Source organism: Vombatus ursinus, unplaced genomic scaffold (genome assembly GCF_900497805.2).
Source record: "Vombatus ursinus unplaced genomic scaffold, bare-nosed wombat genome assembly UNPS02014784.1, whole genome shotgun sequence".
NCBI classification, from domain to species: domain Eukaryota; kingdom Metazoa; phylum Chordata; class Mammalia; order Diprotodontia; family Vombatidae; genus Vombatus; species Vombatus ursinus.
The window spans coordinates 8,160,010-8,186,991 of NW_020954562.1; the positions used below are offsets into that span (position 1 = coordinate 8,160,010).

General features: G+C 35.9%; 1 protein-coding gene across 2 annotated transcripts in view; it reads right to left on the reverse strand.

Moving 5' to 3' along the window:
- Nucleotides 1-10,407: 10,407 nt before the first annotated feature.
- Nucleotides 10,408-26,982, reverse strand: part of PRMT9 (protein arginine methyltransferase 9) — a 46,422-nt gene continuing 29,847 nt past the window's right edge. For both annotated transcript variants that reach the window (XM_027866999.1, XM_027867000.1), the window contains 3 exons: nt 19,845-19,998; nt 11,831-11,953; nt 10,408-10,771 (listed from right to left, as the gene is read on the reverse strand). In XM_027866999.1, coding sequence (XP_027722800.1) covers nt 10,556-10,771; nt 11,831-11,953; nt 19,845-19,998 — 493 coding nt within the window. In that variant the 3' untranslated portion in view covers nt 10,408-10,555. The remainder of the gene's footprint in view (nt 10,772-11,830; nt 11,954-19,844; nt 19,999-26,982) is intronic.

Below are 26,982 nucleotides of genomic sequence, written 5' to 3' on the forward strand. Positions count from 1 at the left end.
AGGTTAAGTGATTTACCCATAGTCACACAACTAGTAAATGTCTGAGGATAGATTTGAACTTGGGTCTTCCTGACTCAAAGTTTCGTGTACCACCTAGAAATTATGGCTCTTAGATAGATGGTTCAGGTTAGGTATTCCCTTCTAGAAGGAAGAATATTACAGAAGATAGTTGACTGGATTCTCAACCTAATAAAAGTAGAAGGCTTGGAATGGAAATGAGTTGTGTTTTGTTTTGTTTTTTTAATCATGATTGGTTGTTAAGTTCTGATGATCCTATGGAAAAGAAATACTGATTTTAGAGTCTGAAGGAACTGGGGTAGTTTTTCTTGTTATTGTCCAGTCATTTCCAGTCATGTCCAATTCTTAGTGACCCCATTTGGGGATTTCTTGGCAAAGATACTGGAGTGGTTTGCCATTTCCTTCTCCAGCTCATTTGGCAAATGAGGAAACTGAGGCTAATAGGGTGAAGTGACTTGCCCAGAGTCACAGAGCCAGTAGATGTCTAAGGCTAGATTTGAACTCAGGAAGATGATGACTCCAGGCCTGGCATTCTATCTACTGCACCACCTAGTTGCCACCTGGGTAGTTAGAAAGACTGAAATCTTGTGGCCTGAGGTGTGGGTGAAAATGTAACTCATTATTGGTGAAAAGGTACAAGCTTGGTCTCCAGATATAGCCCAGTGTGGAAAGCATATACTATAATGGAGAATTGTCAAGGTGGATCAGGTACTAAGTGATAGTTTTCTCCAACACATGTTTCAACTAGGATTCCTATTCATCAGTTAAACATTTATTAAGTGCCTACTTATGTGCCAAGAACTGATGAACACTTGGTTAGTGCCTACTCCGTGCCAGGAACTGATAGATTCTGGAGACATCATCCATGCCCTCGAGGAGTTTAAATTCTTCCAGGAGCAGACAACATGTTCACAGATAAGTATAGGATATATACATACACAGAGAGTGATAAGGAGCATTAACAACTGAGGAAATCAAAAAACGGTCTCAGTAGAACGGAGACAATGGTGCCCTGGTGAAGGTGAGGGAGGACAGCATCCCAGGCATGGGGAGCTTGGGCAAAGGGACAGGAGTGGGAAATGGTCTGTCATAGGAGGAAATGGTAAGCAAGCCCGTTTGGCTGGAACAAAGAAGGCAGTGACTTGTAATCATCCTGGAAAGATAAGCTGGAGTCAGATTTTGTAACGCCTTCAATGCCAGAGACATTTGTATTTTAGCCTAAAACCAATGGGGCCAGTGAAGGTTCCTCAGAAGACATGCTTCCCAGATGGAAATAGAATCTTGCTTGTAGGAAGCACGTCTGACCATGTCACTCTTCTGCTTTTAAAAGTTTCAGTGGCTCCCCATTGTCTGTAGGTTAAAATATAAATTCCTCTTTGGCATTTAAAAGTCCTTCACATTCTGGGTCCAACTCATCTTTCTGGGATGATTATACCTTACTCTACTTCACATACTCTTACGTTTTAGTCAAAATAGTTTGCCTGCTACTTTATTTTTTACTTCATTTTTCTTCAGGATTTTATTTTGGTTTGTTTTCTTTCACAACATGACTATTATGGAAATGTTTTGCATGACTATACATGTATAACCTATATCGAATTGCTTGCCTTCTCAATGGGGGTGGGGGAAGGGAGGAAAGGAGAGAATTTAGAACTCAAAGTTTTAAAAATGAATGTCAGAAATTGTTTTCACAAGTAACTGGGGGAAAAAATGCTAAAATTTTTTTAAAAGTTTGCTATTCCCCAAAGAAGAGAACAAGAAAAGCTTCATGGAGGGACTTAAAGAGGAAGGATAGCATGAAGGAATCTATCCTAGGCTTAAAAAAACAGTGAAGTCATAGAGACTAGAGAGCAAGAGAAGGGGTCAGAGAGATAGTCCATACTGGGTAGAACATGGACATTGTTAACGGAAGTAGTAGGAGATAGGACTGGAAAGGTAAGTTGGTGACAGACTGTGGAAATTTTGAATACCAGGATCAGAAGTTCATATTTTACATTGTGAGTGCTAAGGGACTACTGAAGATTCTTGAGGAGAGGAGTACCATGATTAGAGGAGTGCATTAGGAAGTATGCTTGTGACGGACTGATTAGAGGGAACAAAGTAAAGGTAGGGAGGTCAGTTTTGTTGTTAATAACAACGAAAAAGATGAGAGCCTGAACAAAGGTGGTTTTAGTCAAGGTGGAGAGAGAGAGAAGAATCAAAAGGATTTGACACATGACTGAAGACGTAATAAGGAGAAGAATCAAAGCCATTAAGTCTTGGTGACGGAGAACGAGGATATTACTATAGTTAACAAAATCAGGCAAGAGAAAGATTGGAGGTTTGGATATGATGAGCTCAGTTTGGGGCATGTCAAGTTTGAGATACTCCTGGAATCAGAGAGGTAATTTCAGAGGATCATAAAGTGATCAGTCTCTCTTGTTCATTCTCTCAATATTTAGCAGCAAATGCTCTCTAAATGGCCACCATGCCTTTAAAAGGGAAAGCAGAACCAGGTACATTATTTAGGCACACAACTGGGGTTTATTGATGTTTAAAGGTTATCTGTCTAGGTCCAAAAAGGAAGAAGGGTGCTGGAACACAACAGCTTTCAGCATTCTTCCTGGTCCTATGGTATGTCTTCATTTTTCTTTACCTCTTGGATCTGTGGAGAGTAGGCAGTCGTGGTCTTTGGTAGCTGTGCATTTTTTAGCAAGTGTATTGTTAGTGGTGTGATTTGAAGCTGAGCTACTCTTGCTTATATAAAGAAAAAAACCTTTGCTTCAGAGTTAAAATTTTTTTGTTATAAACTTAAACATCAGGAAACATGGATAATTCATATGCAAATAATAAAAATGGAGATTATATATGAAACTCTGAACTTAATTTCAATAATTTTTAAATATATAATTTAACACAATAACAAAACCTGCTTGTTTGTGTTCCCTTTTGAACTTTATTCTGCTCTGGTCTGTGTATTTTTTTAAGAGTATTGACCCCTTTTCCTTTTTTTTTTTTTTCTTGCTATAAATACCTGCCAAATCCCATCACCCTCCATTTTAACAATTAAGTACAATCAAGGAAAACAAATCAGCACAATGGCCATGTCTGAAAATGTATATCACATCCTACAACTATAGTGCACCACCTCTCTGCCAATGGATGAAAAGCTTTTTTCATCATTTATCTTCTGAAGTCAATATTGGTAATGACATTAGTCAGAGTTCTCCAGGCCTTCAAAATTGTTTTTTTTTTCCTTTACATTACTGCAATGTGTCTAAATTGTTCTCCTGGCTCTGCTCATTTCATTCTTTATCAGTTCATACACGTCTTTCTAGGTTTCTCTGAAACTGTCTCTTTCATCATTTCCTACAGCACAGTAATGTTCTATTACATTCATATAAAATAATTTATACAGCTGTTCCTCAGTTCATGAGCATTCACTGTTTGAAGTTCTGTACCATAAGAATAAACACTACTATAAATTTTCATACATTAATCTTTTTTATTTTTGACTTCTTTTGGATATATACTTAGTAGTAGTATCACTAGGTTATTGGCATGGTATCATTGGTACATACACATTAGTAACTTTTGGGGTAAACTGCTTTCCAGAATAGCTGAACTCCACCAACAAGCCATTAGTGTACCTGTTCAACCTGTCACCCCTTTAACAATCTCTATTTTACTTTTTTATATATTTGCCAATCTCTTCAATGTGAGGTGGACCTCAGAGTTTCTTTAATGAATTTCTTTTTGATGTTACTTATCAGTAAAGTCTCACCTCACTCTGGTCTTGAAGGTTTTAGGAACAATGATTGTCTAGGGTACATACACATCAATGAACTCATGGACAGGCTTTCTGAATTTAGGATTTGTGTTTTGAGTAGCTTTACCTTGGAACATTTTCAACACCTTTGGTGGATTCAGGCAGAGGTTGTCTGTTACCTGGAGGAGTGACTTGTACTGGGTAATTTCTCCTAAGTAACTAAAGATGACAAATATTCAGTAATCTGGTCTGTGCAGGTGCTAACAATTAACTTGAGAATGATGTTGGAAGCTACCCTTGAGAAAGATTCCAAGAAACAGAAGACTGTATTACATTTGCTCCTGAAACAAACACCCATCACCTTAACACCAACATTCTCCTGGGATGCTAATGTTAAGTGATAACTAATATTTATATAATGCTTTAAAATTCATAGGTTTCCAAAATGGGTGATGCACCCCCCCCGTTGGGGGCCATTGGAATGATCCAGGGGGATGACAGTAGTCTAGGGCACAATTGGGGGACATTGAGTAAAAATAAGGGGGTGGTGGAAGCATAAGGAAAGAAGAGAAGAAAACTTTGAAAAAAACGTTTGTATATGTTTCATCTGTTGTGTAATAGAGTTAAAGTCATAGTGATTGCATTATTTTCCAAATAAAAACACAAAATGCACGTTATAACTGATCAGTGGTCAAGTCCACCAACAGGTCTTAACAAGCAAGTGGGTGAGCATGTTGCATATTGGTGGGAAGTCCTGCATGCATGGGCAGGAATGTGTGCATATAATGATTTGTTTACAATACGGTACCATATGGTTACATGACACTATTGCGTCATCAAAATTTCAATGCAGGAAAAAATCCCACAAGTTTACAATAAATTATTAAATTTAAGATGCATATTTAAAAATACATATTTTTTGAAGTGACACAAATTTCCCCAAAAATAATCATTAAAGGGTTAAAGAAAGCAGATTTCTGGAGGGGCACTAATTTTTTTTTTTTCTAAAAGGGGATGGTAGGCCAAATAAGTTTGGGAACCTGTTTTAGACATTGCAAAGCACTACATATACATTACCTCATTTGAGCCTCACAATCACCTCATGAGGTAGACAGAAGTATTATTCCCACTTTACAGATGAGAAAACTGAGGCTCAGAAATAAAGGCACTTGTCCATGGTCCCATGGTCCTCCTGACTCCAAGTACTCTTTCCATTACACAATGCTGTCATAGCAATGTTACCATTTCTTTTCCATTTCTGATGTTTGTTGACCTTCCTTCCAGTTTCATTTATAAATTTTCCTAGGAAGACCAGGCATAGTTGGGTCTCGGGCCAAAATTTCTGTAGAAATTTTTACCACTTTTCATTCTTTTATGAAGTATACTACTGATAACCTTACACCATCCAACTCTGAAAGGTTTTGCCAATGAGCCTACATTCTAAAAAGGCTGTGCTGAGGGGGAGGCCCATTAACTGGGGAATGCCTGAACAAGTTTTAGTATTTGAATGTGATGGAATATTACTGTGCTATAAGAAATGATGAAGGGGATGGTTGCACAAAACCTGGGAAGACTTATATGAGGTAATGCAAAGTGAAATGATAGAATCAGGAGAAAAATGTATGCAGTAACAATAATACTGTAATGATGATCAACTGCAAGACTTAGCTACTCTGATCCATACAATGGTCCATGACAATTCCAAAGGATTCATGATAAAAAATGCTATCCATCTCCAGAGAACTGTTAAACTCCTGAGTACTGATTGAAGCATATTTTTTTTCACTTTATTTTTCTTGCTCCACCCCCCCACACACACATCATGGTTTAATACTGAAATGTTTTGCATGACTTCACACGTAAAATGGGTATCATATTGCTTGCCTTCTCGATGGGTGATGGAGAGGCTAAAGAGAGAGAGAGAATTTGGAACTGAAATTTTAAAAAAATTAATGTTAAAATTTTAAAAATGGCAAGGGGATGGTTTCAGAGAAACCTGGGAAGACTTGTATGAACTGATACAAAGTTAAGTGAGCAGAACCAGGAGAACCATTTATACAACATGATAAAGATAATTTTTAAAGACTTAATTGAAATCAATACAATGAATTACATTATGCAATGAAACATGCTATCCACCTCCAGAGAGCAAATCAAAGCATGTTTTCTTTGTTTTTGTTTCTTTTGGGTTTTCTGGATATGGCTAATGAGGGAATTTGTTTTTCATTACTGTACATATTTGTGAGGGCTTTGTTTTGCTTGCCTTCTCTATGGGTGAGTGAGGGGGAAAAGAATTTGGAACTGAAATAGCATTAAAATTTTTTTAAAAAATTAAACTTGTATTACTTTTGGCTCTCATGCCTTTCATCAAGAAGAATAAATTTGTTTGACGGCTGTGGTGGTTTGTTGGTAAACTGTTTTGAACTCATTATAAAAATTGCTCTCTACTACTTATACTCATGTAGCAAATGTTAATAAATAGAGTAAATGTCTTTCTACTTCCTATTTTTCATCCTCAGTAGCTTATCTGAATAGGTCAAGTTGTAACTGCTATAATGACACACCTAATCTTTGCATCTTTATCATTTCTTCTAATTTGGTATTGATTTTGACCTTCATTCTAACAGGTTTGACTATACAGAGACAGTTAAGAAAGCGATTTCCACATGAGTAAACTAGTTGCTTTTTGCCTGCTAAAACACAGTAAATTTCATTTTTGATGTTTGGGGTTTACCATGTCCAGCCTTCTGCATTATGGGTCTCCTTTTGAGATAATCATGTTATATAGACATGAGCTTTATGAATAGCTTACAAGTCTTTGGCATCTTTCATTTCTTAATGCTAAGCCATATTTTCCAACTTTCTATTATCCTCTACCATATACAACTTTGCATCAAGGTAAACAAGTACTATAATAAACTTTAGCTTGAAGTTCTCAAGTTGTCGAAGTACTTCTCTACTTCTACTTTGTAGAATTTTTATACTTCATCCTCTGCAGCACATGCAATTATCTTTATGGTTATCTTTTTGCTTATGCTCATCTTTGAGCATTGCAAGGTAACATGACCTAATGTTCCATGAAATGATGCTTCTCTTTACTAGGGGCATTATCAAGCTAATTTCATCTGCCTAAGAAGGATCTGTAAGTCACACTTCCATCAAACTACAACTTCCTCCTATATTCTGGTTTAGTGAATTGTAAAAAATATCAATATTGATAAAGTTCATTTCCTTTACACATATGTCCATTTGCTGGCTGTTGGACAAGGATTTTATATGTAAAGTTCCTAGTGTTAAAATGACTACAGACTGTTTTAAGACTGCTTTTTAGCCTTCTTTTCCTTTTTCTACCACTGCCACCATCACTACAGAAATGAAAAATGAACATGTGCACAATAACTGAACAAACTGTAATATATCAATTTAACAGACCACAGCACTGTGAGGAATTACAATATAAGGAAACGAGAGAAACATAAGATCTACATGGTGTGATTCAGAATAAAGGAACAAAATACGTGACTATTAATGATATAAATAACTTAAAAGGCAGTAAAACTGGTCAAATACAGCAGATGATACTGGAACTATTCTACCAAAGCCAAAGCACACATATATAACTGGAAAATTAAAGTGAAATATACTATGAGTTGTTATCATATCATTTGAATTTTGCTTAACATGTTTATGGGAAATCAGCTTTGTAAGAGTACTTCAGTAAAGATGCTTTGTAAGAAGCATCAGGGTAGGTTGAATTAAAACCATTTTTTTAAGAAGCAGACCAGACAAGACTGAAGGCCATTTTGCATTTTATTTTGTTTCATAGGTTGCCAGACCAAGAAATAGATCATCCAGTGGCCAACCTCTTGAGTGATGCAAGCCATATTTCAACGGACTGGTCCTCAAATAATAGACAATAGACATTGCTGGGACCACCTTCACAGCCTTCATTGCCTAAAAAGCCATCTCCAAAACATGAGACACCGAGGTAGAACTTTTGTGGCAGTATCTTACCAGAAATCTGTGGATGGTTTAACTCCCCCAGAGCCAACAGAGAACATTGTAACTCCCAACCCATATTCGTAATTTCTCATGCAATCCATATGAAGATAATCTACACATATGTCAAGGATTACCTTTGTTGAAAATTGAAGAGTCAGGTCTGTACAAATTTCTATAGCAGCCACAAAGGTGACTGAAAGTTATCAAGACTGTAAGATCCTCAGAAGACCTGAGCTCAAAGCTTACCTCCAACACTTTCTAGCTGTGGGACCCAGGAGGAGCCACTTAATCTCTGTCTGCTTCAGTTTCCTCATCTATAAAAATGGGGATAATGTAAACATTTACTTCACAGGAGTGACTCAAGTGAGATAACACATGCAGTGCTGTGGAAAACCTTAAAATGCTATATAAATGCTATCTATTATTATAAAAAAAAAGAATGTAAGATCCGGTGTGCTTACTATATAAGTTTATGTAAGAATCCTTGGTAAACAATACCACAGTTAACTTTGTTCAACAATCATCTCTAGTGTTGCCAAGTAAAGTACAAAACAGGAAAATAAGCTGGCCAAACCTGTTACTATTACAGAAGATGACCAACACAGACTCCAAATGGACAACAACATCCTTAGAGATGATGAGGTCTTCCAGATGTTTCATTTTGCAGGTGAAATTTTAGAATTCTTGGTCTTGATGTGATAAACAATAGATATGCCTCAGTGACATTTACAGTAACTCAAAAGAGACTGGCAGAAATCATACAGGAAAAGCCAAGCACATGAAGAATGCCTCTTGTCCAGACTGAAATGCAGTTACGGGATAGTCCATCAATACATATGTCTTGGATGTGGAATACAGCTGGATGATGAGTTAGGACCCAAATTGAAGGGAGCAGATTGGATCGCCTTTGAGAAATTGCACAATGTTTTTGACCCTAAGTTGCTCCCTGCAACAAAAACCCATCTTCGTAACACCAATATTTTCCTGGGATGCTAAATATTAAGATTGTGCTGACCTCACTGTTGTATGGAAATCTGGAGAGCATACCAGCACCATGCCAGAAAATTGGACCACTTCCATTCGAATTGTCTTAGGAAGGTTCTGAAGATTACATGGCAAGATAAGGTACTGGACACCAGGGTCCTTTCTTGAGCTCAATTGCCACGCATTCAAACTCTACTACAGAGAGCGCAACTCTGATAGGCTGGCCACATAGCTCAAATGTCAAACACACATCTTCCTAAAAGATTATTTTATAGAGAACTCACACAAGGCAGCACTCAGAGAGGTCAGAAGAAGCAGTACAAGGACACTTTCCAGTTCTCTCTGAAGAACTTTTGTATCAGTTATGAGACATTGGAGATGGTTGGCAAAGGACCACCCAACATGGCATGCCCGCATCAAAGAAGGCTCTGTGTTCTATAAGCAAAGCAGAATTGCAGTAGCACAAAAGAAATGTGAGATGCACAAAGTGACAGACATTTCCAACCCAAACATTCAAATAGACTATTTGTTCCTGACCTGTGGTAGAGCTTTCCAAGCTCATATTGAACTGATCAGCCAGTGGAAGACACTGTACCTTGACCCCCAACATCATGATATCATCAGTCTTCTTCGAGTGTGAAAGACGAACAAGAACACATTCATGTTAAACCATCCACTTCAAGCAATGGCTCTATCTTTTTATCATTCTTGCTTCGAACCTACATAAATCCTTTTCCCACATGTCAATCATGTCTGAATCGATTTTTTTTTCAGACCAATATACCCCAGTTCCTTCCATTGCTTTTTAGGTATCTGTTTTTCAGGAGTTCATAGACTCATTCAAGTCTATGATTAAATTATGTTCAGTACATTCTTATGTATTTTTGACATTGATTTACTGTAAGTTTTAGGAGAAAGAAAGTGGCTAAATGTATAATGCCTTCTCTAGAAGTCAGAGATTTTAAAATTAAATCCTTCTATCAACTTGCTTGGTATTTTACCTCTTCCTTTATAAACTGAAAAATGCAGAAACAATTCCAATTGAGTGCTTTTCATTTACTTGGGACCTGGTTTCCCCTCAAAGATTTACTTCCCCAAATGGATCTGGCTTGAATTATAATAATTAAAATTACTTTGACTCTTCTCACACACCAACTTTCAGAAATAGGTTGAAAGACAGTAAGGAAACCAATGGGAGAGTTATAAATTGCTACAGATACTTAGAGCTTCAAAGAGAAGATGGCAATTGAACTTGACTTGCAATGATTCACTTTACTTGTTTAGAAAAGCTCTTTATTAAAAAAGATAAATGATAACCTAAGTCTCCTTGATGTCTAATAGATTTAAAAATCATAAAGGATAAAGATGCTTCAAAATGTTAATGGTTTTGTTGTTGTTGTTTATAAATAGAGATAAATGATGATGTTTTATACGTCTTTGTAGGTTTTAGATAAAATCAATCTTAGGAGAAAAATGCTGATAAATGTGATTCACACAAATTGATCTCTAGTAAAACTGAACAGTAAAAATGAAGAAATAATTTCCTTTGATCCTAACAAGGTTTACTAATTAGGCAAGACCATAATAAGACCCAATTGCCAGAAAGCAAGGCAGTAGCAATACCTTATAATAATGTTACCCTATAATCCAAGAGCTTTTACATAAAAAGTTTTATTTCTGTGTATTTTCTAAAAACATATTAGATGGGCCATTACAATGAATGATTTTTTAAATCAGTTTTATGAAATACAAACCCACTATTGATTAAAGCTATAACAATCTAATTGCCTGACTGCAGGCCTTTTACTGTTTCACTGTGATGCTAATGTTGCTTTTGTGGTGCTGAATGTTGAGGACAACCTCTTGTCCAATTTCAACTGGGATGGGATTATCTAATACAACTGCAGCTTGTTTCCAGTGTGAGGTTTCACTTGATGTATCCAGACTAATCTCTTCATCAAGATACACATGATACCAGAATGGAATGGCAGTCACTTGTCCAGATTTACAAATCTGCACCTAAAAATATAAAATTTTTAAAAAATATATAATAGTTTAAGAAATGAAAAGTCCTAATATATAATTCTCAGGATATCAAAAAATAATTTTGAATTGGTACACTTTGATTTTTTGTTAGTTATCAACCTAAAAATACAAAAGTCACTGAAGTGCTTACAGTTTTAATGCAAGTTAAAAGAATGAAAAATGAACTAAGCCAGGGTTATGGCTAGCTAAGAAAGGCAATCAACTAGAGGGAACCAGAGAGTGACTGCAATAAAGGCAAAGTTTTTGCACATTTTTTAAAATTAATACACATTTTTAATGCAAGAAAATCCTCTCTTCATGGCATACTAAGAATTTATTTTGTATAATTCTCACAGGTCACAATGAAATTTCAAAGCCTCCAGTGGACAAGTGAACAATAAACATACTACGGAGCCACTTCCAAAATTAATTAGGATGGGGTAGGGCTGGGAGAAGGGAGTATAATTTTCAGACCTTACCTAATGTGTACAAATGTCTCTAACAAAGAAATAAATATGCAGAATCATTCATTAAGATTAATATCAATGTAAATTTGCTATGTTCATAATTATATTTTCTATTAGGCTTTTAACAGAAGAAGGGAAGATGATAAGGGGGGCTGAATTTCCCTCTCTCACCTGGGCCAGAAGTGTGGTAGCTCTTCACAGGCCCAATCCCAATGCTGATCAGTAAGGATGCTTTAATCTGCTCCATTTTTCTGACCTGGCTAGGTTTGCCCCTCCCTAAACAGCCTGGTGGCCCTCCATGCCTGGAGCATCAGTGGTCTTAGCAAGGATATCTAATTAGCCCAACTCCAGCTCAAGAACTGAGTTCAAGTGACCCACCAGCCTCAGCCTCCTCTAGTAGCAAAGATTAGAGTTATATGCCACCATACTCAGCAAAACGTACATCTTTTTTTTCCCCCCACAGAAAACAATACTACCTGATAGAGATGTTTTTCAAGAAATTATTCTGCAAAGCAACCAAACCTGGAAAATGAATTCAAGTTTCTGAACAAAACAAGCAATGACTACTTAGTTATTTTGTCCTTACCTTCACTTCTCTGTTAGAATTGTTCAAATATGGATTCATCAAATCTAATCTTAGCAGTTCAGCTGGCTTGCTTAAAGGAATACAGGGCAAAGTGGAAAGGTCCAAAAATACTCGTACAGGAACCTATAGAAAGAATATTGAAATTACAAGAAATGAACATAATTACTTTCAATTATGAGGAAGATTCACGATTACCTTAAAGAAACTTAAACACCTGGATAAAAGCAAGGGGTATAACTTTGGCAATTAACAGCACCAAAACTTGGTATCCATAAACTGCTTGTTTAGTATACATATTTTAGAGAATGCCAACTTCGTAATTAGAAGGCCAAGCGTATAATTTTATGTCAGCAAGAGATATTGCCAAATGTTCATTTATCAATTAAACATCCTTTAGGAGGTAAAAATCAATAGGTGGCTGTGACTATTCTAAGCCTATTCCTTTAAAAAAAATTTAGTAGCCTTGGAAATCTGCTTTTTATTGTCCCAGGTTTCCTTTTCAATCCAAACAGTTTCCTAAGTCCGCTAAGAGAATGAAGAAAAGGAACAGAAGGGTCAAAAAGGACATTTCCTATCAATTTACCCCCTATGTAACCCTTAGTCAAGTAACTTACATTTATTTCCCAAAGGGAATATTAATATTAACCTATTGCAAAATTAAGTATCAGACTGTAAATTTCTGGTGCCTTTTTAAGTAGTATTAAGATTGGGAGGTGGGACTTACTAGTTTGGCTTGAAGAAATAGTTTATCATTTCTCTAGAAGTACTTTAGCTACCATAACCTCCTCCCTTTTCACTCACCTGTGGAGCCCCATCAACAACAATGTAGCAAACATTTATTAGGAATCCACTATAGTAAGTGTTCCATGAGATGCAAAGATAAGGAATACACTGGTCCTGCCTCCATGGAGCTTAGAATGTAGTATGAAGAGTACAAAGTATGTCAAATAACTACATACCATCAGAACTAATCCTCAGATTCAAATGAAGAGCCAAGTTCTGACCCAAAGACCTCCCTAACCTAACCTCCTTCCTTCTCCTTCAGGGAGACTCATAAAGAAAGCATCCTGGCCCTTCCTTCTCAACTACACTTTTCCAAGTTCACTTAGTTGTACCACAAGGAATCCTCCCTCCTCCCACGGAGCAGCAGCCTCTTTCACCATTCTCCCCTTTCCTGTTAACCCTTGCTCAGTTATCCCAAGGGAATCATTTAACTTCCTTCACTTTATTCTTTTTTATAAAGCTGGAAAAGATGGTGGTTAACGAAGGTTAAGAGTGATGCTAGTGATAGACACCTATAACAAGAAAAAGGAAAGCCAGGCATTTTGCAGTGGGCATTAGATAACAGTAAAGAACAAGAATGCCATCAATTTAAAAAAAAAAACAAAAACAAAAAACAAAAAAAAACCCTTGAGTGTCCTGAACAGGTTCTTGGAGTCAAAGTCTGCATCTTCTTTTTTCTCATATTCCTGATTAAGCATGTTTTTTCCTCAATTATTAATAATGTGATAGCATTATCTTCTATAATTTTTCACTGTAGATATATATATACATATATACATATTTTAGCTAAAATATTACTTTTAGTGGCTGATATGGAACTCTTATGATCTTTTTTAAAAAATAGTTATTTTTTTCCAATTACATGTAAAGACAATTATTAACATTCATCTGTAACAAATTGTGAGTTCTAAATTTTCTCCCTTCCTTCCCTCTGCCCTTCCTAAAAAGGGGGTAAGAATTTTAAATAGCTTATATATGTGCAACCATGTAAAACATATTTCCATTTTAGTCATACTGTGAAAGGAGATCAAAAGGAAAAAAAATGAAAAAGATAAAGTAAATGAAAATAGTGTGCTTCGATCTGCATTCAGACTCCATACTTTCTCTAGATGTGAACTTCATGAATCCTTTGGAATTGTCTTGGATCGTTGTATTGCTGAGAATAGCTAAGTTATCCACAGCTGATCATCACACAATGTTGCTATTAGTATGTACAATGTTCTGATTCTGCTCACTTCACTCAGCATCAGTTCATGTAAGTCTTTCCAGGTTTTTCTGAAATCCTCCTGCTCATCATTTTTTATATTACAATAAGTATTCCATTATATTCATATACCACAATTTGTTCAGTCATTCCTCAATTGATGGCATCCCCTCACTTTTCAATTCTTTGCCACCACAAAAAGAGCTGCTATAAATATTTTTTAAGCATATAGGTCCTTTTCCCATTTTTATGAACTCTTTGGAATACAGACCTAGTAGTGGTATTGATGGATTAAAACGTATGCACAATTTGATTGTCCTTTGGGCATAGTTCCAAATTGCTCTCCAGAATGGTTGCATCAGTTCATATCTCCAGCAACAGTGCATTACTGTCCCAATTTTCCCACATCCTCTCCAATATTTATCATTTCCCTTTCCTGTCATATTAGATAATCTGATAGGTGGGAGGTGAGCTGTTTTAATTTGCATTTCTCTGATCAATAAGGATTTAGAGCATTTTTCCATATGACTAGAGATAGCTTTGATTTCTTTGTCTGAAAACTGTCCGTTCATATCCATTGACCATTTATCATTTGGGGAATGACTTATATTCTTACAATTTTGACTCAATTCTCTATATATCTGAGATATGAAGCCTTTATCAGAGAAACTTGCTGTAAAAATTATTTCTCAGCTTTGTTTGCCTTCTAATTTTGGTTACATTAGTTTTGTTTGTGTAAAACTTTTTAAATTTAATATAATCAAAATTATCCATTTTAAATCCTGTAATGCTCTCGATCTCTTGTTTAGTCATACATTCTTCCCTAATCCATTGATCTCACAGGCAAACTATTCCTTGTTCTCCTAATGTGCTTATGTTATCACCCTTTATGTCTAAATCATGTACCCATTTTAACTTTATCTTGGTATACAGTGTAATATTCTGGTCTATACCCAGCTTCTGCCATATTGTTTTCCAGTTTTCCCAGCAGTTCTTGTCACATGGTAAATTCTTCTCCCAGAAGCTGGAGTCTTTGGATTTAGCATTTACTACTTTGTCTTGTATACCTAATCTATTCCACTGATACACTACTTTGCTTCTTAATCAGTACCAGTTTTGATGACAGCTGCTTTATAATATATTTTGAGATCTGGTACAGCTAGGCCACTTTTCTTGGCGTTTTTTTTTTCATTAATTCTCTTGATATTCTTTACCTTTTTGTTCTTTCAGATGAATTTTGTTATGATTTTTTCTAGTTCTACAAAACAGTTTTTTGGTAGTTTGACTAGTATGGCACTGAATAAATTAATTTAGGTAGGATTGTAATTTTTATTATATTGGCTTGGCCTACCCATGAGCAACTGATATTTTTCCAATTGTTTAGATCTGACTTTGTGTGAAAAGTGTTTTGTAATTGTGTTCATATAGTTCCTGGGTTTGTCTTGGCACATAGACTCCGAAGTATTTTATGTTGTCTACAGTTATTTTAAGTGGAATTTCTCTTTCTATCTCTTGTTGCTGGGCTTTGTTGGTAACATATAGAAATACTGATGATTTATGTAGGTCTATTTTATATCCTGCAATTTTGCTGAAGTTGTTAATCATTTCAAGTAGTTTTCTAGTTGACTCCCTAGGATTCTCTAAGTATAGCATAATATCATCTTTAAAGATTGATAGTTTTGTTTCCTCATTACCTCTTCTAATTCTTTCCATTTCTTTTTCTTCTTTTATTGCTACAGGTAACATTTCTGGTACAATATCGAATAACAGTGGTGATGTTCCTTTCTTTCTTTTTTTTTTTTAAGGCAATTGGGGTTAAGTGACTTGCCCAGGGTCACACAGCTAGTACGTGTCAAGTGTTTGGTCTGAGGCCGGACTTGAACTCAGGTCCTCCTGACTCCAGACCTGGTGCTCTATCCACTATGCCACCTAGCTGCCCCTTGAATGACAGTGGTGATGAAGAGCATCGTTGCTTCACTCCTGATCTCACAAGGAAGGCTCTAGCTTGTCCCCATTACACATAATGCTTCCTGATGGTTCAAAATAGATACTACTTATCATTTTAAGGAAAGCTCCATTTATTTCTAAGCTCTCCATTGTTTTTAAGAATGGGTGTCAAAAGCCTTTTCTTTTTTCTTTTCTTTTTTTTTTTTTAAAGGCAATTGGGGTTAAGTGACTTGCCCAGGGTCACACAGCTAGTAAGTGTCAAGTGTTTGGTCTGAGGCCGGATTTGGACTCAGGTCCTCCTGACTTCAGGGCCAGTGCTCTATCCACTGCGCCACCTAGCTGCCCCCAAAAGTCTTTTCTGCATCTACTGAGATAATCATATGATTTCTATAGATTTTGTTATGGATGTGGTCAATTATGCTGACAGTTTTCCTACTACTGAACCAACCCTGCATTCCTGGTATAAATCCCACCTGATCAAAGTGTATGATCCTGGTTATATATTTCTATGATCTCCTTGCTAGTATTTTATTTCAAATTTTTGCATCAACATTCATTAGGGAAATTGGTCTATAGTTTTCTTTCTTTGTTTCGGCTCTTCCTGATTTGGTATCAGCATCATATTTGTGTTGTAAAAGGAATTTGGTAGGACTGCACATATTTTCCTAAATAGTTTATATAGTACTGGAATTAATTGTTCGTTAAATGTTTGGTAGCATTCACCTGTGAATCCATCTGGCTTTGGGAATTTTTTCTTTAGAGAGTTCATTGATAGCTTGTTCAATTTCTTTTTCTAAAATGCAGTTAAGTATTCTATTTCCTCTTCTGTTAATCTGGGCAACTTATATTTTTGTAAATAATCGTCTATTTTACTTAGACTGTCAGATTTATTGGCATACAATTGGGCAAAATAGCTTTTAATTATTGTTTTAATTTCCTCTTCATTGGTGGTGAATTCTCTCTTAATTTCTGATACTGGTAATTTGGTTTTCTTTTTTAAAATCAAATTAACCGTGGTTCATCTGTTTTATTGTTTTGTTTTGTTTTCATAAAATCAGCTCTTAGTTTCATTTTATTTTCTTTCAATTTTATTAATCTCTCCTTTGATTCTTTAGGATTTCCAATATGGTATTTAATTCGGGATTTTTAATTTGTTCTTTTTCTAGCTTTCTTAGTTGCATGCTTAATTCACTGATCTGCTCTTTCTGTATTTTACTGAGGTAAATGTTTAGAGATACACATTTTCCCATAAGTACTGCTTTGGCTGCATCTCATAAATTTTGATATGTTGTCTCATTATTGCCATTCTCTGATGAAAATACTGTTTCTATGATTTGTGGTTTGAGCCACTCATTCTTCAGGATTACATTATTTAGTTTCCAATTAATTTTTAATCTATCTCTCCATGGCCCTTTACTAAATGTAATTTTTACTACATCATGATCTGAAATGGAAGCATTTAATATTTCTGCCTTTCAGCATTTGATTGTGAGATTTTTATGCCCTAATACATGGTCAATTTTTGTGTAGGTGCCAAGTACCGCTAAAGAAAAGGTATATTCCTTTCTATCCCCATTAAATTTTCTCCAAAGGTCTATCTTATCTAACTTTTCTAAAATTCTATTCCTCTCCTTAACTTCTTCCTTGTTTCTTTTGTGTTAGATTTATCTAGTTCTGAGAAGGTGAAGTTGAGGTCCCCCACGAGTATAGTTTTACTGTCTATTTCCTCCTGTAACTCCATTTAACTTCTCCTTTAGAAATCTGGATGCTACACCATTTAGTGCATACATGTTTAGTATTGCTATTACTTCATTGTCTATGGTACATTTTAGCAAGATGTAGTTTCCTTCCTTGTCTCTTTTAATTAGATCTGTTTTTGCTTTTGCTTTGTCTGAGATCATGATTGCTACCCCTGCTCTTTTTACTTCAGCCGAAGCATAATATATTCTGCTCCAGCCTTTTACCTTTACTCTGTGTGTGTCTCTCTGCCTCAAATGTGTTTCTTGTAAACAACATACTGCAGGATTCTGGTTTTAAATCTACTCTGCTACGCGCTTCCATTTTATAGGTGAGTTCATGCCATTCACACTCACAGTTACGATTACTCTATCTTTCCCTCCATCCTATTTTTCCCATTTATACATTTCTCTCTGTCTCCTTTCACCCTGTCCCTCCTCACCAATGTTTTGCTTCTGACCACCACCTTCACTCAATGTGCCCTCCCTTCCATTAGTGCCCTTTCCTCTTTTCTTGTCCCTTGCCTCTCCTACTTCCCTATATGGTAAGATAAATTTCTATAACCACCTGTGTATGTTATTTCCTCTTTGAGCCAAATCTGATGAGAGTAAGATTCAGGCAATGTTTCTTTGTTTCGGCTCTTCCCTTTTCCCCCTCCTCTGTCACAGGTCTTTCACGCCTCTTCCTGTGATATAATTTACCCCATTCGGCCTATTCCTTCCTTCTTCTCCCAGTGCAATCCTCTTTCTCACCCTTTAACTTTTTTAATATCCTATCAAAGTCAACTTATACCTACACCCTCTATATATACTCCTACCTGCTCTAATAAAGATATAGTTCTTAAATTATAAGTATCATCGTCCCATGTAGGAATGTAAACAGTTTAATCTTATTCAGTAACATGTTTTTTTTTTCTTTCCTATTAACCTTTTTATGCTTCTCTTGAGTTTTGTATTCGAAAATGGAATTCTCTATTTGTCTCTGGTCTTTTCATCAGGAATGTTTGGAAGTCCTCTATTTCACTGAATGTCCATTTTTTCCCCCCTGAAAGATTATGCTCAATTTTATTTGATAGTTGATTCTTGGTGGTAATCCAAGCTCCTCTGCCTTCTGGAACATCATATTCTAAGCTCTCCAATTCATTAATATGGAAGTTGCTAAATCCTATGTAATCCTGACTGTGACTCTTCAATATTTGAATTGATTTTTCTGGATGCTTGCAGTATTTTCTCCTTAACCTGAAAATTCTGGAATTTGGCTATAATATTCCTGGGAGTTTTCATTTTGGGATCTCTTTCAGTTATTATTTTACCCTTCGGTTGTAGGATATCAGGATAGTTTTCCTTGATAATTTCTTCAAAAATTATGTATGGGCTCTTTCTTTGATCATGGCTTTCAGGTAGTTTAATAGTTCTTAAATTATCTCTCCTAGATCTATTTTCCAGGTCAGTTGTTTTTCCAGTGAGGTATTTTACATTTTCTTCTATTTTTTAACTCTTTTGGTTTTGTTTGATTGATTCCTGATGTTTCACAGAGTCAGTAGCTTCCACTCACTCAATTCTAATTTTTAAGGAATTATTTTCTTCAGTTTTTGTACCTCCTTTTCCATTTGGCCAATTCTACTTTTTTTTTTTTTTTAGTGAGGCAATCGGGGTTAAGTGACTTGCCCGAGCTCACACAGCTAGTACGTGTCAAGCCAATTCTACTTTTTAAAGGAATTGTTTTCTTTTTCTAAGCTGCTGGCTCTTTTTTCATGATTCCCTATGTATGTTTAACCAACTAAGTAAATTAATCTGCACCATTTCATAATCATTTCATAGTTTGAAAAATCATGTAAAAAAACCTGTAGAACCTGAGTTAATGACATAGAACCTCGAGTAAACAGTTGTTTGTTGTTTTTTCCTGAAATAATGCTATCACAGGAACCCCAGATGTTCTACACTCAAAAACTGATTTCTGAAACCTTTGGAAAAAAGATAAAAGCTTCAGAAATTACTTTAAAATGCCTTACATGTGGTCACTGTATTTTAATGGACTTGAAGCTAGGAATCTCACAAAATCTCTAGGTACAACATCACTGTTGAAAGCAAGATTAGAAAACTAAGTTTACTACTGCACTCTCCTTGCTCCTTCTTCTCATTCTTGTCCAAATACCAACAAAAATTCTCCTTCCTGTAGGAAGCATGCTGTTTCCCTAAAACAGATGATCAGTAGAGTGCCTAAATGGTTTCCAAGGTATTCTGATGTTGATAACTGGAAGCTGACAGTATCTTTATTTCTAGAATCCTGGTTTATAAGAAACCTAGGTTTTAAAATTTTTAAAAATAGTAACAAGAAACCTACCTGGAACTGGTTAATGAAAGGTGCTATATTCAATCCAAGAGTTGGCTCAGTCCCTTGAACAGCATTCTCTTCAACCAGTGTCTGTGATTCCACAAGCATCCCCAACATTAGTACATACTGAGGAAAAATTTTGCCTCCAGATTGTAATAAACATCTGTAAAAGGTAGAAATTTTTAAAGAAAATTTGAACTACGACATATATTTCTAAATACCACAAGGAAGCATAAACATGTGAACTTAAAAGCTGTTTGCTTTTCAAAGTTGAAAAAAATAGTACACATCAATACTATCTATTTATATTAAAAAACAGATACGAAGATTATCACCAGATAATTGTAGCCTGCCTGCATTCTACAGGACCATCAACTGCATAAACTTAGTACCTAGTAATGGAAAGTATTGAGATCTTGTTCAATAAACTCCGGACAAATGACCAGGATATTCCAACCAGTACTAGGGACAATGTGCCCCAAATTGTGGGGATAATGAATTTGGACCAGGTGGGTTTGGGGGGTGGAGGGGTGCCAGCCCAAGTTTGCTAGACCCACCCACAAGGATGAAAGAGGGTTATATGATTGGAACAGGTAAAAAAACTTAAGTCGAGAGTAGAAACTGAGGAAATGTAAACTTACTAAATGCTAGAAGAAATAATGAGAATAATATATATTCATTTCTTTAATTTGGAATTACCTAATTTAGATGGGAATATCCTTCAATCTCTCCAAATTAAGGAGGTTTTACTCTTTTTAGAAATTAGTATTATTCTAGTCTCTTACATACTAAATTTCTGCTGAAAGAAAAATTGTCAGTGACCAAAATCTATGACTAATGAGTTCCAGAAGACTTAAAAACAAACAAAAAAAAATTTTAAAGAACATTTATAAACAGTCTAACAGAACTATCACCTCATTGCTATTGGCTAGTAGACCATCCCAAAATACTCATTTCACTATTTGTATAATACAATAGCATGGAGGTCATTCTGGGTTTCCTAAAGCTATGCCAGCTGGCAGGTCCTTCACCAGGCTAAAAAGACTTCAAGTATAGGCTCAGCCAAAGCCTGTGTGTCTCTGTGAACTACAGAGAAGTTTAGCAAGGTTTTGGTGACACTCATTATCAGAATCTCAACTACTGGGTAATGAATTTTATTTATGCTACGACAACTCATGAAGGCCACTGGTAAGAGAAAACCAGACTGATGAAATCACATATTTAATTATTTTAAGTATAGTACAATGGCAGAAAGAAGATGCTCCTAATTTTACATCATTATGGACTGATCAAGTTTTATATATGCAGTAGTAAGGTTGATGATGGTTCTTGGAATGAAGATGGTAATTTGATAAAAAAAAAAAAAACCAGCTTGTATAAAAGTCTTTAAAAAAAATTTTTTTTTCTAAACCAAGGAAGTCTAGGCAAGGAAACGGAACCCTGACGAAATCTACTAAATTAAGAAAAGGAAAGTGATGGATACAGAGAACTATGGAAAGATTTGTGTGAACTAGGGGGAACAACTTGTACCATGACTACAACATTGTAAACCACAACAACAGGTTGACTTACAAACTCTGATCAATGCAATGACCAACCATGACTCCAGAAGATAGTTGATGATGAAGCATGCTACCCAACTCTTAACAGAGAGATGATGGATAAGCGGGGCAAAATAAGATATACATTTTTAGACAAGGCCAACTGGGGATCTGTTTTGCTTGACTAGGATTATTTGTCACAAAGGAAGGTTTTGGTAGTTTTGTCTTTTTAGTAAATAGTGAAATAGTGAGGAGGAATGTAAGAAAGGGGGACAAGTGATAATGGTGTTAAAAAAATTTTTTTCAAATTACAAAAAGAAGTTAAAAGTTAAAATAAAATTAAAATCTTGTCCCCCACCCCAATCTGTCTTTACATATATAGAAGAAGATTGGATAAGTTTTCATTTCCATTAATATTCTCAAGTTTTTTACATATAAAAAGTCACATCTCATTTAACAGATATATTTACCTAGATGTGGGGAATCTGGGGCCTCAAGGCCACATGTGGCCCTCTATGTCCTCAAGTGCAGCCCTTTGACTAAATCCAAACTTCCCCACCTCTGGAGTCCCAGGCAAGGGTCCCCTTAAACAACTAGACTGGGATAGGTCTGACTAGAATATGTCAACTCAAAATTTACCTACCAATCATCAGATAAAAGAAAATATTTAGGTAAATTTGAAATATCTATGTTAATTATTGCTAAGAGGATGTTACTTCAACTCTACTAAGGAATTTTGTTTCTAATGACTACATTGTTTTTCATCAAAATGTCCAATTTCAGGGGACTTTGAAGCTCTCTTTCTGATACTATGAAAGAAGCTGTCCTCACAGACAGCTTAACATTTTATTTTATGAGGTCTCTTTCAAAATGTGTTGACTTTGCTTACTAAATCAAAGATGCGCTGTTCATAAAATTCCCAGATTCTAAAAATGCAGAACTGGGAGATCAAACAAAATACACCTTAAGAAAACTGACACAAGTGCCAAGAAATTTGCTTTGAGCAGTTTCACTCTATAAATACTTTAATTCTCAGTTAAGTAGAAACATTTATTAAACCACAATATTACATTTCCCTAAATAGGCATTTTCATGCCAATATAGCTATGTTAATTTTTTTTTTTTGGCTAGGCAATGGGGTTAAGTGACTTGCCTAGGGTCACACAGCTAGTTAAGTATTATGTGTCTGAGGCTGGATTTGAACTCAGGTCTTCCTGACTCCAGGGCCGGTGCTCTAACCACTGTGCCACCTAGCTGCCCCTACATATGTTAATTTTCAATGATTAATCCTCCTGGCCCCTTACAAAACTGAGAATCTCACCTTCTTACTCATTAAATAAACACAAGCAAAAGATGCCTTCCACCTGGGCATTTTTCTGAACTGAGCTGACAAAAGTTCTTAATCTTTAGGTAGGTAACACTCAAGATGTAATTTTAATACCCTGACAAATCACTGGCACAGCCAAGCCAATTCAGTGGAAGAACTGTCTGATTTCTTAAAATAGGACAAGTATAATACGATATGCTAAAACGTCACTAAATAGATCAGAACAAATACAATTATCTGCTAAAATGTAATGATTCATTTTACTGGAAAAAAAAACAATCTAGTTTTTCTTGAGAGTACAGACAGCATTGAAATAGACTATCCTCAAAGCTTCCTGTTTTTTACCTACATCCAAAGATACAGTTTATATTTGCCACAAGAGGGTGCCATTCCACGAATTTGAAAAAACATACACTAGGTTAAAGAAAGCATGAAAAGAGAATGACCCACTTAAATATGCTGTAAGAAGAAAGAGAATTGTAAATCAACTAATCCACAAACAACTGGCTAAATCTGCTGTCAAAAACTGAATTGCCAGAAGGGTCTCCATAAAAAACTCTGAGCACTAAAACAAAAAATTGATGAAGAACTAGTTCATATGTCTAGCCACAATCCTATCCAGGTAGTAGACAGAAAATTCTTAAAATGTATACTCTATATTATTTCCAAGTTAAAATATTCCAGAAGCCATTCATGGTCTCAATGTTGTACTAAGCCAAGTAATGTTCTTTAGCTACGTTCAGATGATAAAAATTTTAAAAAACTTTCATGTCTGTTTAGTTTTGCTGGCATTAAGAGTGTTTTGTTGCTGCTCATACCGCAGCTGTTGCCAGACTCCTCAAAGGAATCCTCTGCAAGGCCAAATGGTGCTTCAGAGCCATCTGTGCCTTTGATGGTGAAAATATGTTCCTACTCCAATTCTAGCCATAAATGGCCAAAGTTCGAAACGGAGAAACTCTTTTATGGAAGTAGAGGGAGGTTGGATTTGTACCATCTCTTCTCCCTAAATATGTGCCATTCTTCCCCCTTCCCTTTTTCAGAAGGCTTAAATATAGCAACACAGAATCTTAAGTGCGCAAAGTTTTCATGACACTGCACACAAAATCCATGAGAAGATAAGAAGGCATGGGAGGACAGGCCCAGCAAGTAATCAGGACACTCAGAAAAGAATGCAATGGACAATGGATATGAAAGGTACCTCGGAAGACAGCTGGTTCTGAACTACCTTGTTTCTCATACATTCATTCCCTTTTATCTGTTTTCTCCCACATGCCAAACTCTGATCTCTATAAAATCTTTATGAGAATGATCTATACACATATCAAGGGTATTCTGGGTGAAAATATGAGAAGTGAATAAAAGAAGGCTTTTTACAATTTTCTACAACAGACTACATTTTCAGACACACTGGTCTGAATGTAATGAAGGCAAGATCCCACTGTGTTTATTTTATGAAAAAGTTATTTTTCCTAAGTCGAATCTTAAATGTTCTCTACCAAGTGTCTCCTAGGTGTACCTTAAGATCATACAAGATTTCCTAACAGATACACTCAGAGAAATTACTTTTATTCAACTGTGCCCTGATCTTCAATATCAAGCAAGGCATCAAACAGGAGGATGTAAACTTGCTAAAAGATGTTTGCCACGGTAACAGAGAATACCCTGTGCGGAGTCCAAATGGAAGAGGGGTTCCACAGAGGTAGTTAGGTCCTCCACATGCTTCTATTTGCCATGTGGATTGCTGCAACATACAACATACAATACTACCAGAACAATGAGATCCACAACCTTTCAAAAGAGATGGAGCTAACAATGCACAAAAGGAAACAAAAACAGATGAAGATATTTATCATTCATACAGTGATATGCAGTTAGACTGCAACCCATTTAGGCCGTCCAGTGTGACTACTTATACATCTTATACAGGCACTAACAATTAGCTAAGCCCATTAACTGAACAGGCAAAAGAAAGCAGTTGGGTCGAACTTGCAAAACTGCACAGCATTCTCAACAATTACAAGCTGCTCCCTTTGTAACACTGTTACTCTTCCAATGATACTTCATAGCAACAAATCATGCAATATCACATGCTCAAGGATTGAAACTGTGAGTGACCCAAAGAGCAGTGAAGGAACATATACTGAATCGTATCGACAATGATGATGTAGATATGCATGTAAAATACGGCACAGAAGTACCTTCAAGGAAAGGTCTGATCAGAAGAGGAAGAGCGTCAGTTGTGCAAAAAGAGCAAGAGATAAGAGACAGCCAGCCAAGTGCTGCATTTTTACCCAGAGAATTTGAGAAGACTTGGAGGAAGGCCTCCACCACTTTTGGTACATCTTCTATGTAGATTGACATAAAAGGACAAGAATCACATAGAATGAAAAGCGTGGATGTGCTGTGACCTGTATGTATTACTAGAAAAAATACCCAATCAATGGAATCCTGAATCTACTAAATTAATGAAATATCTTGTTTCATGACTATTACTGGTTCATCTTTTTTATTAAGGTACAACTTTCAAACAATAATCTGTGAACACTCATTCAATCTGACAAGTATTTAGTGAGCATGTAAGATATTCAAAACTGTGAGAAGCATCTTTGGGAACTACACTCAAGGAGCAGTTATGGGAAATAAGACAGGTAACTGAAAGTTAAAATATGGCAAGTGATAAGGAGAACTAAAAACCCCATACCATGACAGTTCAGAGAAGAATACTCAAAATTTGGTCCTTACTTAAGGAAAACATTAACTTTACTAACATCTGGTAGATTAAATTTATTTTCTCTATAGTAGTTCCCTATACCCTCTCAGGCCCAGAAGCAAATATTATTTACTCAAAACCCTGCACTGAAAAATTTACGAGGTAAAAAACAAGGGGCAGCTAGGTGGAGCTGTGGATAAGAGCTCTGGCCTTGTCAAGACGACCTGAGTTCAAATCCAGCTTCAAACACTTGGCACTTACTAGCTGTATGACCCTGGGCAAGTCACTGATTGCCTCACCAAAAGCAAAAAAACAACAAACATATCTGCAATTAGCAAAGAAAGCCATTAAGTTGTATACTTATCTACTGTAGCCAACCACACAAATTATACTTCCTTTTAGTATGATCAATCACCCACAAAGGACAATTTCCTAGCTTATAATCCTCCCTCTATCCCCATTCTCACCTCCAAAATATCTAACCTGTAGAAATTCCTTTCCATCATTTCTTAATATATCTTATTATATTACTTAATGTAAGACATGCCTAAAAAGTGAAAATACTGACTAATAAACATACCAGAACTTATATATTTCAATAAATATTACACTGGCAAAGTAGTCAACTTGGATACCACACTTATAACAATAACAGTATTATTCACAAACATTTTGGGAGCTACCTTCAATGCTAAGTTTGTGGGGCTACCAAAAAAAAATCAGTCTCATTACATTCAAACTTGCTAATAAAGAATACTAGAAACTCAAATTTGTATTTATGGAGATTTACAGTTAACAAAGCTCTCTTAACCAAACTACCTAGTTTGACTATCTGTTTTCACCAGTCTTGGCTCTTAATGACTTTTGGCTAGTTCCAGAAATCAAGCCCACCCTCAGAACTTGGAAATTTGCCACAACCAACAATCCTCAATCACAAGACTGTGTTACAGTCTTCTGAAGGCAATTACAAAAGGGGAGTTCCAAAATGTCTCACAGCGTAAGTGGAGTAAGTGTATGGCTTGGTAATGCAACTATACTGAAGCGTACAATATGTTTTGGTGTTTTTTCTGGCACTTTCACCATTTGTTTCTTCCTTCAATTCATCTGTCTTTTACTAATCAAGGTCATTTTTCCGACCTGTACTCTACATTTCCTGCAAGAGTTCCAATTGACTTATGAAATCCTTAAATTTTTAACATATTTTCCCTACTATACCTTGTCCGAAAGAATTCCCCCAACTTAAGTATTCCTGTTCTTTCAAATCCAACTAAAAGAACTGTAAGACCTAAAGGTTTACTCAACTTTCTACTTTCAATGCCAGAAAGAAAAGCCAAGCTTCCTTTAAATGATAATCCCCACCCACCCCTAAAGCAGATCATGGTCAGAACTGAGTAGGCTGAAGACCTTGTACTGGAGCCTAGCAAAGAGGGATTTTCACCCCTTAATATAACTTTAAGTGGGTTTTTTTGCACATCTAAAGTATAGAAAAAATTAAATCATTCCTACACACTATGAACTTTGAACCTACATTCTAATTTTGTCACTAGAGACTATCCATTTGCTGTTCTC